The 15,826-nt window shown below is 33.6% G+C and overlaps 1 protein-coding gene across 1 annotated transcript in view; it reads left to right on the top strand.

Moving 5' to 3' along the window:
• Positions 1-15,826, top strand: part of LOC124369838 (bifunctional purine biosynthesis protein ATIC) — a 58,177-nt gene that overhangs the window by 11,844 nt on the left and 30,507 nt on the right. The window contains exons 2-5 of the mRNA XM_046827966.1: positions 12-53; positions 4,375-4,578; positions 9,774-9,929; positions 11,547-11,679. Coding sequence (XP_046683922.1) covers positions 35-53; positions 4,375-4,578; positions 9,774-9,929; positions 11,547-11,679 — 512 coding nt within the window. The 5' untranslated portion in view covers positions 12-34. The remainder of the gene's footprint in view (positions 1-11; positions 54-4,374; positions 4,579-9,773; positions 9,930-11,546; positions 11,680-15,826) is intronic.

The raw sequence follows: 15,826 nt of genomic DNA on the forward strand, positions 1-15,826 counted from the left end.
GCTATTTTCAGGAGGAAAAGAATTATCTTCAACTATGGCATCTAAGAATTTAGGTAAGTGTTTAAATCTTATTTTCTTACAAAGGCCTACTTTGTTTAGATCTCTTATTGGGAACTATTAAACAAAAAAAATTAATTAAATTTCATTGTGAGTTAGTTTTCTTGAGATATTTAAAATATGTACAAGATTTATGTGGTCTATATATGAATATAGTTCCAAGTTTTTATTTTTGTTGTTATATGGAATAAAACATTTGAGGATGAGATTTGTGTGAAAAATGGGAATATTTTGTCATAGTTAACCTTGCTTAGTTTCCTGACCTTTTGCTTTGGCTTAAGACATCCCCCCTCCGGAACATCAGTTTTAACTTTTCATTTAACCTTTTTATTCTTCATCTACAGATTGATAAGGATGGAACATTTTTACAATATGTATATGAAAAATGATTGAATAGAGTGATAAATTGTTATATATAAAAATGTAATTTTCTTCAGTTAATTTAATTTAAAAAATGACATTTTCTGTCATTACTTCTCAAAAACCTTGCCATTTTCTGAAAACATAACTCACGTATATTGCAAAAGAATAGCATTCTTATTTCTAGTTATTTTTCTTTGTGATTACATTTCCAAAATTTATATTTTAAATGTTTATAAATCCTCGTGAAGTGATAACAAATTGTTTAATATTTTGTCTATCTTCAGAGATGTTATGTTAAAGAGAAATTACTCTGAAATAAAAACATTGATCCAACCAAAAACCAATTGCATTACCTTAACCGTGTCAGAACCAGAATATATTGTATATTTAGTAACAATAGCTTTATTCAGATAAAATGTACATAAGTGTACCTTGAATAGTGTCATTTGTAATTTCTAATTACAGTGTGTTCTAAAACTAGGTCTTACGTACTACACAATCATTTTACAAAATGTATCTACATGTTGTAAAACTTATCAATTGAATATAATACTTACTTACTTACTGCCGTGGCTCCTGGTACCCAAGGTGGTACTTTGCCTCGCCAACACACTGCCTCCAGATCTCTCTATCCATTGCCTCTTCTTCCCTTCTTCCCAGTTTTCTTATGTCTCTTCTGATCTGGTCTCGCCATCTCAACTTGGGCCTTCCTGGTGGTCTTCTGCCCTCCGGATTGTTTACAAGGACGTTCTTGACTAAGGAGTTGTCCTCCTTCCTTAGTAAATGGCCAGCCCATCTCATTCTCCTACTTCTCACCTCGGCCACTATGTCTGGGTCCATATATAGTTGCCTCAACTCCACATTATGCTTTATCCTCCACTCTCCATCTTCAAGGGTTGGCCCATAGATTTTTCTCAATAATTTGTTCTCAAATACTATCAAACGTTTTTCTGTTTTTTTACTTAACACCCAGTTTTCTGAGCCATATAACAGAACTGGTCTTATAATGGTTTTATATATACGGAGTTTGGTCTTGTGTGATAGTAGTCGAGAGCTTAATAGCTTGTGGCATGCTGATAAACTTCTGTGTGCTGCATTTATCCTTTGTTGTATTTCCATGTCTTCTTCATTATTATTCGTCAGCATTACTCCCAAATAAGTGAAGTTGTTTACTTTTTCAAATTTGTGCCCTTCTATTTCTATATTATTCTCATTGTTTATTTGGGTTGTTCTCCCACACTCCATTATTTTGGTTTTCTCTTCATTTATGCTTAAACCAACTTTTTGTGTATGGTTTAGGAGTTTTGCGACCAGCACTTCCAGCTCTTCTTTACTCTTCGCTATTATTGCAACATCATCCGCAAATGCAAGAACATTTATTTTGGTCCCTATTGTAATTCCAGCTTCTGTTTGTCTTACTTCTTGTAATGCTTCCTCTAAAGCTAAATTAAATAGCAATGGGGACAATCCATCCCCCTGTCTTACGCCTGTGCTTACATCATACTTTTCCGAGATTTCCCCATTTATCTTAACCTTGCATCTAGATCCTGATATGCATGATTTTGACAAGTTTATTAATTTGTTGGGTATTCCATACTTTTCCATAATCTTCCAGAGTCTTCTTCTACTAATCGAGTCATATGCTTTGGAGAAATCAATAAAAAGGCATAGAAAGGATTTATTGAATTCATGGTATTTGGCAATTGCCTCCTTCAGTATGAATATCTGATCGGTAGTTGATCTACCTCTAGTAAAGCCTGCTTGGTGGTCACCTATTATATTGGATGTATACTCCTCTAATCTTTTTTGTAAAATCTTTGATAGCACTTTGTAGGTACAGTTTAGGAGAGAAATTCCTCTGTAGTTGGTGCACTCTTTTTTGTCACCTTTCTTATGGACAGGGATGACTATCGCTTCCTTCCATTCATTTGGAATCACTTCTTTTTCCCAAATATTCAGAATCAATTTGTGAATCTCCTTCGCTAGTCTTGCCCCTCCTGCTTTAATCAATTCTGATGATACTGAATCCTCTCCTGGAGCTTTATTGTTTTTTAATTCCTTGATTGCATTTTCTACTTCTTGTAGTATTGGATCTGGGACCATTGGTTCCACATTTTGATATACTTCCTCGGTTTCCTCTTCCTCTTCCTCCAATGCTTCTACATTCAAGAGATCTTTAAAATACTCTTGCCATACTTGTATCCCTTCTTTGCTCTGTATCACTAGTTCCCCAGATTTGTTTTTGATTCCATATGGCATTGGGCTGTATCCCTTCCTGAAAAATCTCACAGATCGATAAAAGTCTCTGCTATTGTTTGCCGTCCTATCCTGTTCCGCTTTCTCTAGGATTTTGTTCACCCATTCCCTCTTTTTTCTCCTGAGTGTTTTTACCGTTTCTCTTGAGCGTTTTTTATATTCTTCCCTATCTCTTGCCTGTTTCCTGTTGAGCCAAGTCTCTTTCCCTTCCTTTCTTTGCACCACTTTTTCTTTGCATTTTTCGTCAAACCATGGTTTTTTGTTCTTCCTTTCATTCTTTCCACACACATCTTTTGCACAGTTTTGTAGGGTTTCCTTTATGTTTGTCCAGCCCCTTTCAATTTTATCTTCCTCTGGGTTTCCTTGAGCTAAGTTACTTAGGGCTTGGAAACGGTTTTGACAGTTTAAGTTGGAAATCTTTCCTTATTTTTTTCATTTCTTAGATGATCCAAATTAACATTTATTGAGGTTCTCTGTTTTGATTGTTTCTCTATCTTAATTCTCTGTAATAGATTGACTAGAACTAGATAGTGGTCTGATCCACATTCCGCTTTCCTTATGCTACGTACATTGGTGATATGACTAGAATGCCTGAGATCTGTCAGAACGTGGTCTATTTGATTTTTTGTGATGCCATTCGGTGATGTCCATGTGGCTTTGTGTATGTCTTTCCTTGGAAAAAATGTGCTCATTATCTTCATGTTTACTGCCCATGTCAGGCTCAACAGTCTCATACCGTTGTCATTGCTGTTTGCATGTAAGCTATTTGATCCTGCAACACTTTTCCATACTTGTTCTTTGCCAATTTTTGCATTTAAGTCCCCCATTATTATCTTTGTGTCATAGCTGGGAAGTTTTCTATACTCTTCCTCGATCCTTTCATAAAAAGCATCCTTTATGTCGTCTTCCGCATCTTCTGTGGGCGCATACACACTCATAACAGATATATTCTTAAACCTACCCTTAATCCTAATTATACACAGTCTTTCATCTTTGGCTTCGAAACATATCACAGTACTCTCAATCTTCCTGCTTACAGCAAATCCTACTCCTCTTTGGTATCTTCCTTCCTCATTTCCACTATAATATATTATATAATCTTTGGTATTTAGCTTTCCTGCTATTGGCCATCTGGTCTCTTGTAGAGCTACCAGATCCATCTCATATTTACTAAGCTCCTCCGACAGTATGTCAATGGCCCCATATATGAATATAATACTTTCCTTAATTAAATAATCCCTTAATATATTCTTGAATTTATTAATGTTGCATGCTATTGTTATTAAATAACTATTAAAGTGAAAAACAAAGTAAACCAATCAGGATTTCAGTATTTGAGTCAACAATTAATTAAATAACAGAGTTGTCTCATTTATAAGTTAATAATTATTATTTCATGTAATTTGTAAACTGGAAAAGTATGTAGGCTATGATACTTTATGTTACTCTTATAAATTAATAGACCATTGTCTAGGGCAGGTTAATTGGTCTGAAAATGTATTTAGTTACACTGCTTTTTGATAAAATATTGTATTAACTTTAGATCTTAAGTTAGATTATAGTACATTAGAAAAATTCTAACAGCTTTATCTAAAAAATAAATAGCTGAATGGTTTTTATAGAAATAATGAATTTAATATAAGATAATCCAGTGTACAATGTTCACTTCTTTTCCATTTACATGTTGGGTGTTTGCAGCCTTGTTCAGCGTGTCAGATAAGCAAGGACTGGACTCTCTAGCCAGAGGGCTGGCTCAGATGGGCTACACCCTAGTGGCATCTGGAGGAACTGCCCAACAACTTCGCAAAGCTGGTCTCACAGTCGTTGATGTCGCCACCGTCACTGGTGCTCCTGAAATGCTTCAAGGCCGTGTTAAAACACTTCACCCTGCTATTCATGGAGGTAAATATAATAAATATTTGCATGTTTTTTCGAACATAAACATGACTGTGTAAGAAAATTAATATTCTCTTCAATCTCCTGTGCTAATGCATTTTTAGTAATAAGATAAATAAAATAAATAAGAATTATGAAACTCATTGAAATGTGCTTAGAATTCGTACGATATTTCATGCCTATTCATACCTTTTGTATAGAGTGTACAGAACCAACCTGCCACCACACCTTGCTGGAACTTATTGGATTGAAAATGAGCTGTATTTTCAATTAAGGTGGTTTTGAAGATACTTAGATACAACCAGTAATTAAAATGCTACAGATTTAGGTTGCTTTTACCGTATTTAAGAGAAACTAATTTTAGTCTGAAATGTAACAGAAACTAATTTTAGTCTGAAACGTAACAGAAACTAATTTTAGTCTGGAACGTAACAGCATCAACTACCACCCGTTTTCTAGTGAGTGGTTGACATGACAACTGTCTAAACCTTAAGAGATGGTGGATAGGCATTATTGTCATCATATTTCCATTATAAACCGAAAGATTGGTATAACCATTGTACAAGGGTTATTCCAAAAGTAAGGTCTGGTTAAAAGAAATCAAATTTTTTCCAAAACAATTATCTGTGTATCCCTTACATCTTTCTCTATTTTTCTACACAATTTCCATACTTATTTAAACATTTGTCACATCGTTCAACAAGCTTTTGAATGCTTAAGTTGTAGAAATCGGCCATCCGTGAAGATAACCTGTCTTTAACTGCTTCTTTCACTTCATCATCTGTGTCAAAGTGCTTACAGGGAAGAAACTCATTTAGGAAGCGGAACAAGTGAAAGTCACTTCATGCTAAGTCCGGACTGTATGGTAGGTGGTTCATCTGTTCCCATCCAAATTTCTTTGATTAGAGTTTGCGTTTCTTTTGCAGTATTAGGTCTGGGATTGTCACGCAACAACAACACTCCAGACGACGAAAGACCACGTCGCTTATTCTGGATTGCACGGCGAAGTTTAGTCAGGGTAGTGCAGTAGGCAGCTTTATTGATCGTTGTCCCTCTTTCCATAAAGTCGACCAACAATACTCCAAGTCTATCGGTCGCCATAACCCTGTGTGTTGAGATTGTCTGCTTTGCCTTAATCTAGACTGGCGATGACGTGTGATGCCATTCTATTGACTGACGTTAAGGTTCAGGGGGTTATGTGAGAAACCCATGTCCCATCCCCTGTGACAATATGGTCCAAAAGACTGTCACCTTCCTTATGATATCACTCCAGAAAAGCAAGAGCAGAAGCTATTCTTTTAATTCGTTGGGATTCAGTAAGTAGCCCGGGAACCTAACGGGCGCTCAATTTTTGAAAATTCAAATATTCAGATACAATTATTCTGTATAAAGTTGTTCTACTCACATTTGAGAAATCCACTTCTAAATCTGAAATAGTGAATTGTTGATCTACACAAATTTGTCGTCAACTTCATTGACCAAATCATCTGAAATTACTGATGGTCAACCAGAGCGTGGTTCATCATACACATTTACCTGTCCTTCATTAAAAGCTTTCACCCACTTGCGCACTTTACTGTCACTCATTACGTTAGGACTGTAAACTTCAGTAATCTGCTGATGAGTTTCCGCCGCTGAAATGTTTCTTGCAGACTAAAACTATATCACTGCCCTTACTTGACAATCGGCAGGCTGATCAATTGTCTTAAACATTGTGAACTGACACTATAAACAGCACACAGCAACAGTAACAACGCTAATGGCGGCCCTTGACGCGCAAGGCATACCGGGAGTCAGTGTGTATGTGTGTTGTGTTCTGGGTGCCAAATTCAAATAGTTATGGCGAATCGGATGTTACTTTTGGAATAACCCTCGTATATAGTTAACAAATATAGTAGCCCCTAATTGCATTTCACTCTGTCCTTCTCTGATTGCAACTAGTAGCTGAACAGTTGACAAGTTTACCAAATTAAGTTCATCTTGGTTTTCAATTGTCTTATTTATTTTTCAGTAGTAATCTTTCGTTTCTTAAGATTCACTTCAATATAAAAATCCTTCATTACAGTAGTAATCAAGTTTTGAAGGTTACATTTATTGTTTATTATTGAAAAATAACATTAAAATTAAACATAACAATGAATTAATATAATTAATTTATCAAATAATTTCTTTTTTGTCAGTTATATTTTATGTGTAATGGCATTGTAGATTACTGTTGGAATGGTGGATTTAGTGATGTTTGAAGTGAACAAGAATTTTTTTTAAAGCTGACCTGACAAGGATATGTCATAAATACTAATTTAATATTGTAATAACTTAAGTTTTAGCATAATGACATTTGCCTATATGTTTTTTGTATTTTGGGTAATAAGGCAATAAATATATTAATTGAATTGTGCTCTTCAAATTTAGTGGATATAGAGTGTTTGTAGTGAGTTACCTTAATTGACATTTTAACCAATTTGAACTATTTTATAATTATAATTGCTCATTATAATTGAGAAGGAACATGTAGTTAAGTGTGATCAAATTTACACATTTTACACAGTACATATTTAATTTTCAGACACAGAAACACACTTAAACTAATACAAGGTGAATGTTAAGTGTTTAATTTTCAGACACAGAAACACACTTAAACTAATACAAGGTGAATGTTAAGTGTTTGTGTTCAAACTACTTAGTCTTAGCAAAAAAATGAAATAAAAATATATTTTCCTCTCTCGTTCACTGTACATGGTTGTTACTTGGTTTTGTCAAGTATTTGTTGGTATTTTAACTTATGAAATTATATTTTAAGTCCACACAACATTTTACATAAAAATAGGGGAAAAATAATTATTTTTAAATAAGTTTAATGCAAACAAAAATGAAATGATGAAAATTTTAAGCTTTTTTTAATAGTAACAAGGAATAAAGGCAGAGGAATTTCATATTGTATATTCTAAAGAGAATTTAAATTAAAAAAAAATACTTACCCTTTTTTAACTTTTAAAATTACATTTTGCAAATTTACCCCCGTTCTCATCAATGGGCTGATACATTATCTATCTTGGAAAAAATGCTTAATGTAAGTTATTACTGTGCAAGAGAAGTACCCAAAATATTTTCTTTGTTTAATTTAAGGCAAAAATCTTAGTTAATTGGAATTGCGTATTGATAAAGTATTCTTTTTATTTTGATTTAGTTATTTACCCAAGATACCCAACATATTTTTATATGCACAATTAACCAAAAATACAAACCCCCCAGAGGTTTGTCTGCACTTAAAACTTAACAATATTGTTTACATTCACTTCTTACACAAGGATGTTCATACATTTTTTTAATTCTTGCTTTTTAGAACTATATACATAATTTGTGAGCTTAAAAATTCTAAATCACTGTTTAATATAATACTTCTAGGAAAAATATTTTTAAGAGATTCAATTTGCAAATGTCCTATTCTTTGAGGTGGCAAGTAGAATTACCCCAGGCTCTCAATCCATACCTGACAACTTATTCAAACCAGGCTATATAAGTTACAAGTAAAACATTGTTGGCAGTAAGTTTTTTAAGTGGTGTTAATTATATGAACAAATTCGTATTTTTTTTTATAACATCATCTATGTGCTTATCCCATTTTAGTATGTGGTCTACCAGTAGTAATGTTATTCCCAGTATGCAAGCAGTTATCATGTTGTTTAATGTGTACTGTTTTGCAATCATAAGCTGGCGAATGTACGTGCATGACACCATCTAACCATGTTGTTGTTGAAATCATGCTTCATATCACTTGCTCCTTCACAAATATTTTTGTGATAGGTAATTATTGTGTATCATCTGCATACATGTATATTTTGCCCTTTGTGATTTGCGTAGCCAGTGAGTTAACATATAATATATAGAATTGTTCCAAGAACACTGCCTTCAGGAACGCCTGAGTCAATGCTATGCTCTCCCATTGTAAAATCCTCTATTTTAACAATAAATTTTCTGTTTTGTAAATGGTTTTTGAATCAATCAAGAAATTTGTTCTTTATTCAAAATTTTTCAAGCGATTCAATAATTCTATCATACAGGAGAACGTCAAACGCTTAAGAAAAATCGATGAACGTTATCAATATTTGATTTCTTACATCCAGTTAACTATTTAGATGATTAGAGAACTCTTAAAGAAGTGTTTCAGTACCTTCATTCTTTTGAAACTCATATTGACAATAATAAATTATATTATTATTTTCTAAGTAGGTAGTGGGAGGTATAGATACGTAATGTTCCATTATTTCATCCACTACTGACAAGATCGGTATGGGGCGATAGTTTTGAAAAGGACCATGGCTTCCTCCCTTGTATATAGGCCTAACTATAACAGTTTTCAATTTTTCAGGGACTATCTAAATCCTTCTTATTTGGAAGTCAAAAGACATTGTATCAATTTTGTTTGTTAAGAATGAAATATTGTTGATTTTTCCAGTGCGATATTTCCTAAAGGCTATTATTATGGGCCCGCCCAAGTAGTGATAACACCACATCCAAGTAGTCACACCACCTATGACATTCGTATAGAGGCTATTCAGATGGTGTATAGAACTGATTTCAGGGATCATTATGGTTGTTTGTTCAAGGCTCAAATGCTCAAAATTATGACAGTTAATTAGATTTGCCTCATTTATATAAGAACTAACATCAATGAATTTACCACATGGGAGGATGTTCGTAACAACAATACACAAAATAAAATGATATACTTGTAAATACAATATACAAACCAAGAAATTCATCCAAAATCAAATGCCTATAGTAAAAAAAAAAAAAAAAAAAAAAAAAAAAAAAAATGGTAAATTGTATAATTTGTTGGTTGAAAATCCATGTTATGAAAAGACTAAGATTATTGAATAGAGCAGGTATATTTTAGCCCAGATGACACTATAATATATTTATATTTGGTTAATGAAAATTATGTTATGAAACCTATAGCTACTATACATTATGTTACATAGTAAATTGTCAATACATTCAATAAATGTTCTTAACTTCATACAAAGAATTTGGAGCTTTGATCTTTAACAGTGTGTACTTTTAACTGTTATGGTCTTCAGAACCTATTGTGTTGGTTGTGAGAACCCTTATGTATTATCAATAGTTACAACAAACTCGATGTTGTGATGTATTTTCATGTTTATTTTCTAAAATCTTTAATAAACATTCTGCTTGTGCAGGTATATTAGCCCGTCTTACTGAGGGAGACATGGCAGACATGAAAGATCGTAAATATGACATGATTCAAGTGGTGGTCTGCAACCTCTATCCATTCACCCAGACTGTCACCAACCCTTCTGCTAAGAAACACGATATAATAGAAAACATCGACATAGGTGAGTCTTAGTTATTGTGCACTTCTACTTATATTATAGACATTTTTATAATTTTCTAATTTGGGTAACAATGCAGGGAGGTAAAAGGATCAGCAAAATATATATAGCTAAACTATCCTGCTATTTGCAAAACGAGGAAAAATTTCTAGGAGCCACAAGGACATCAGAGAACAGGAGTCCTCAAATCTCATTGATTACTGCAAAAGTCTCAGATTTTTAGGGTTAGTAAGAAGTAAGAGAGGTGCAAAGGTCCTTTCAGGACTAAGTGCAGAGTTGTGGTGTCTCTTTAGTACTTTACTATTGTGGGTGTATAATATAAAAGGGACATCGATAAAGACATCGTGCAGGGCTAGACACGTTACCCGTGCACGATAAGGCAGTGGAGTGACCATAATCCTTAATTACACCCATTCTCCTGCCAGCCTTGATAAATGAAATAATATATTAAATAAAAGAACCAAAGGGTTTTAGACCCTTAATTCAATTAAACCGGACAAAATAAGATTACACACACATACCAACAGCACTCCCATCCCCAATCGTGTTAAAACCCGTACCTACATATTTTAATTTAGAAAGCCAATTCACCCCTTATAATTTCTGACACCTACCCCCTCCCTATTAATTAAATTATTTTACAATACTACTTATATCTAAAATGCAAATAATTAAGGTGACTTGCGGTATCCTTGTCCTTCGAAATGATAAACCCTAGTCGATTACTCCCTCGCGACTGCCCGCTCTGGTCCCTTCCCCAGATCTCCTTATCAGTCCGACGAACCAGTCAATGATCCACAGTTAAGCCAGCTACCTTATCAACAACTGATAAGTCGGGTTCCAACTGTGGATCAGATCCTCTGATATAAGTGGTGATTAGTCACCACAGAAACTAAAGCTTTCTCCCTCATTAAAAAAAAGTTGGGTAGCCAGTAATTGATCAACATATCTGACAATAATTCTTTACTGTAGGCATAAGTGTGCTAAGTATATTTTGCAGATCAGCATAATTACGTTACAGGGAGGCATTCCTTGTAAATTACTAATTGTATTTCAATTCCTTGTGAAGATCTGTGAGGGGAATTTTTGTGGCTGGTTACAACCTATGCACAAGAGCTAACCTGTAAGGCTTACTGTGTTACCATTATTGCCATACATAATACCACCTCCAGATGCTCCTCTCCACTGATGCTACAGCCTAATTCTGTGACTGTACTAATGGTGTAATTCAATGGATATGATATTTGTTAATATTTGACTTTCTCTAATTTTATTTCATTTTCAACAGGTTGGATAATGGCTCTGAAAGTTCAGGTATACTGAGCCAGAAAGGGTAAGGTAAATTAATAGGGAAGCAATGGAATTAATCTAAATGGAGCGCTGGAAAAGTTAAATGTAATGATAAATCAGAATGTACACAAATGTCTCACTATTTTGTGTTACGTAGTATTACCGTGTTAGTGTTTATTAAGAGTTGTGACATTGTAATACATTTATCAGAGCTCCATTTAAACGAGTCTTCTCAATCTTCTTAACTGGTTTCAGGTTTAGAAACATGAACTAAAATTAGGATGCACTATAGATTGAATTTTTCAATTTGAATGTGGTGATTCATTGCAGGAGGTGTAACGCTGCTTCGAGCTGCAGCCAAGAATCATGAGAGGGTCACTGTCATATGTGATCCTAAAGATTATGTGAGCATTCTTAAAGAAATGGAGGCTTCTTCTGATCACAATACATCTGTGGAAACTCGGTAAGAGAATAACTAACAGAGTTTAACCCAATGTTAGCTTATACTGCAGGCTATGGGTATAATGCCATTTTTTCAAAAAAGGTGATAGGCTCAGTGTAAATAATTACCGTCCGATTGCTCTTGTGCCAGTAATATCCAAGCTGATAGAGTCCATTGTTAAGGATCAGTTAGAAACCTATTTTGAAACAAACCATTTTCTTACTTTTGCTCAGTTTGGATTTAGAAGAGGATTATCTACCATTAAGGTGGTAGAAAATCTAGTTTTCAATGTTATGGAGGGTTTTGAACACAACGAAGAAACTAGAACATTACTTTTAGACCTTAGTAAAGCTTTTGACCTTGTTCCGCATAAAGAACTTCTAGAAAAGCTTAATTTCTATGGCTTGGAGAATGTTGAATTATCTTTTATGAAATCTTATTTGGTATACAGGTCACAATTTGTAAAACTTGGAGACCAAAGATCGGACCTGAGGATGGTGACGAGGGGGGTTCCACACAGGGCTCTGTCCTTGGTCCCTTCCTTTTCATAATTTTTGTAAATGACTTACCTAATTTTCTTCCAGAAAAGTGCCTTCTTTATGCCGATGATACCACACTTTATACATCTAGTCCTGATCGAGAACGTAATGAATTGGTCATTAATTATATGAAGGAGCGTTGTGATCTTTGGTTTTCATCCAATAAGCTTATCTTAAATAATGATAAAACTGAAGAAATCATCTTTAGTTTAAGTAAATCTACTCTTCATAAGACAGTTAAACTTCTTGGAATTAATTTGGATTCGAAATTGATGTGGGACATTCATACAAAGCATTTATGTACTTGCCTTTCTAGAGTTTTATTTCTGATCCGTAAATTAAAAATGTGTACTCATTTAGATTTAGTGACCGAAGCTTATTATGCATTTTTTCATTCACGTTTACTTTATGGTATTACTCTTTGGGGTAATTCCAGTGGAGCTCAAGAAGTTTACATGTGGCAAAAAAAAAGTGGTCAGGTGTATAAAAGGTCTGGGGGATAGAGATTCATGTCGAACTATAATTCCTGAGCTTAAAATACTCGCATTACCTAGTCTATTTATCTTCTACAGTCTCACCCATGTCAAGGAAAACTTAAATAGTTTTGTTTCAAGAGGTTCAATCCACTTTTACAATACCAGAGGTCAAGATCTATTGGATGTAAGATATGCTAGACTGAGTAAAACCCAAAAGTCTTTTAGCTTTGTTTGTATAAAACTTTTTAATAAATTGCCCTTGAACATTAGAAATCTTCCAATTAACGCTTTTAAAACAAAAATTAAAAATTGGCTGATTAGTCAAGCATTTTATAGTGTAACTGAATTTGAAAATGGGAATTTCTATTCTATAAAATTTTAATCCAAGATATTATGTAAATATGTGTTTTTTACTTGAATCTTTGTATTTATTTGTGTGTTTAATTTATTTATAGGTTTTATTCATTTATATGTTTTTAACTTATTACACTTATTGTTATACATTTTAAATGCAGATTTACCTTATCTTATTCACTTTTGTTGACTATAGATGTATTCTATTTGACCCGAAAAATTGGCTGATTAGTCAAGCATTTTATAGTGTAGCTGAATTTGAAAATGGGAATTTCTATTCTATAAAATTGTAGTCCAAGATATTATGTAAATATGTGTTTTTTACTTGAATCTTTGTATTTATTTGTGTGTTTAATTTATTTATAGGTTTTATTCATTTATATGTTTTTAACTTATTACACTTATTGTTATACATTTTAAATGTAGACTTACCATATCTTATTCACTTTTGTTGACTACAGATCTATTCTATTTGACCCATATAATTTGACATGTAACCTTTAATATCTAAGATTACACTAAGGCTGTGTAAGTTTGACTATGTCTATTGCAACTACTGTTGATTAATGACAATAAACATATTTCATTTCATTTTACTCTAGGGAAGTTATAGCATGACCGGTGGGATGCGCGTGAGGAGTGGAGGAGTTGAGCGCGTGGGGGCACAATCTAAAGTAGGGGAGTGAATACGGTGCTACTAACCCTACTGAGAGTTTTCGGCTCCCGGCTCATAGTGGTGGCGGGAGCCGAATATTGTAGTGTATGCCAACATTTCTAGACCCTTATGTTCTTACCACGGTGGTCTTTTATGATGAGCAGTTTAATATAGGAGACCTTGAGAATATTTGAACATTTCTACTCTTTTGAAGTTACGGCGACGGACTTGTATGATGGGGAATTCAATACAGGAAATCTTGGAAATATTGGGACCGGATGTACGTGATCTTAACAATGACTATGTTCTGCCGAAATTGTGTTCATAGCTCACCCTTCTTAATGAGTTCGCAGTAGAGATACCTGGTGGTAAGAAAGGGTTCTCATAAATTGGGAAAGGGTAGGAATTTATATTATTCTTGATCTCCAACGACAACAGTTCGGAATTGTAATTGTTACGCTTTGTTAGCCATTAAAATTCAATTTATCATATACTAACCGTGTAAGCTTCAGGATTTACGATAGTAGATACAATTATACACTACAAAATTTTAAACTGACATAGCCTAGCTGCTAAATTAAAAATTAATATAAAACTGGTTAAACTAATTTGTCAATATACACAGTAGAATAAGAAAAAACTCAGTTTTATCTACCAACTTGTATCAAGTTAATTTAATGATGTATACTTAAAATAACAATAACGCCAACGATCCACACGCAGTAGTTAACATAACAAAACCCCGTTGTCGATGAAAATTATTTATTGTTCTTCGAACTACACCCAAATCAAAATTGTCCAGATTACTTTTAGTATGTTTGCGTTTTCTTACTTTGTTGGGCGTACTAAAAGAATTGCCAATTGGACTTATTTTTGTTCCTCCTTCAAAATTCGTCTCAGCGTACTTTCAGAAATTCCAGTTGCCTCTACGACACGCTGTTGAACTTTCTTCAAATTTATAAGTGTGTTGGTTTCTGCTTCCCGTTTCATAAAATAGGAAGCACTTCTCTTGCTTGGCCGTGTATAACCTTTCTACCTCCAATTTTACTTTTTACATTATGATCCATCTCAAACTCTTTACTTAAAACGTAATGAGCACAACGCAATTAATTCACAAATTGTATTACAACTTGTGTATTGGCACAAGCGAATGTTTTTTGGGCGGCACGTATAGAAGACTGGAGACCGAAGTTCACAAGGCTAAATACGGCAACAGACTGAGCCGCTCCACCCCCCACCACTTTAGTTCCGTCTTTGCCTACGGCGCATCTCGAAGTCACCGGTCATGCTATAAATTCTCTACTATATTTCATTTCATTTCATTTAATTAACTGAAGTTTTAAGGAAGTCTGTTTTACTAAAGAGAAGAATAATTCGTTTTAATAGATGTTGGAAGAAAATATTTCATAAACAACAAATTATTATTCATGGGAGATTATGCCTTTCAGATGATAGTGATGGTAATATAAAATAAATCATAAAGTTTTTTGAAATTAATATTGTAACATTAATGATAAGGGTATTACATTTTCAAGAGCTCCCTAATGTGTAAGCTGGATGACTTAGCATACATCTTTTTGTCCTGTTTTTGAAACATTGTTACCTTGGACTTGTAGTACCAAATTGATATAACATTTTCATTGTTGTTTCCAGTTTACAATTTTGTTAATTTGTTTCTTATTTAATTCATAATATTTGTAATTATTCACATGATTAGGTTTTAGTAGACCTTCAACCTGTTGCTCTGTACAATTGGGAAGACAAGCAAATAGTTAGTTTTGTTTATATATTTTCGTCCTAATCCAGCAATATTTATTATTCGAAATCTCTCAATTGATCTAGAAGATTCTAGAAGATATCAGAAAGTAAGAATCTCTGTTACAAAACTTGATTTCAGATTTAAAAAACGTAATTTGATCTAATGTTTCAGGGTTAAATACATACCTACATTTAAATACATACTTACATTTAAATACATACTTATTATTTTTCAATTCCCACCTATATAATATGATATGCTGAAACTTATATTTGTTTATACTGATTATAGTAAACCAATTTCATCTGAGCTGTTGTAGGCAATGGATCATATTATAATACAATATGGTTCATAGAGTATTAGTTACATTTTATACACTCATTTA

The sequence above is a fragment of the Homalodisca vitripennis genome, chromosome X (assembly GCF_021130785.1).
Source record: "Homalodisca vitripennis isolate AUS2020 chromosome X, UT_GWSS_2.1, whole genome shotgun sequence".
NCBI classification, from domain to species: domain Eukaryota; kingdom Metazoa; phylum Arthropoda; class Insecta; order Hemiptera; family Cicadellidae; genus Homalodisca; species Homalodisca vitripennis.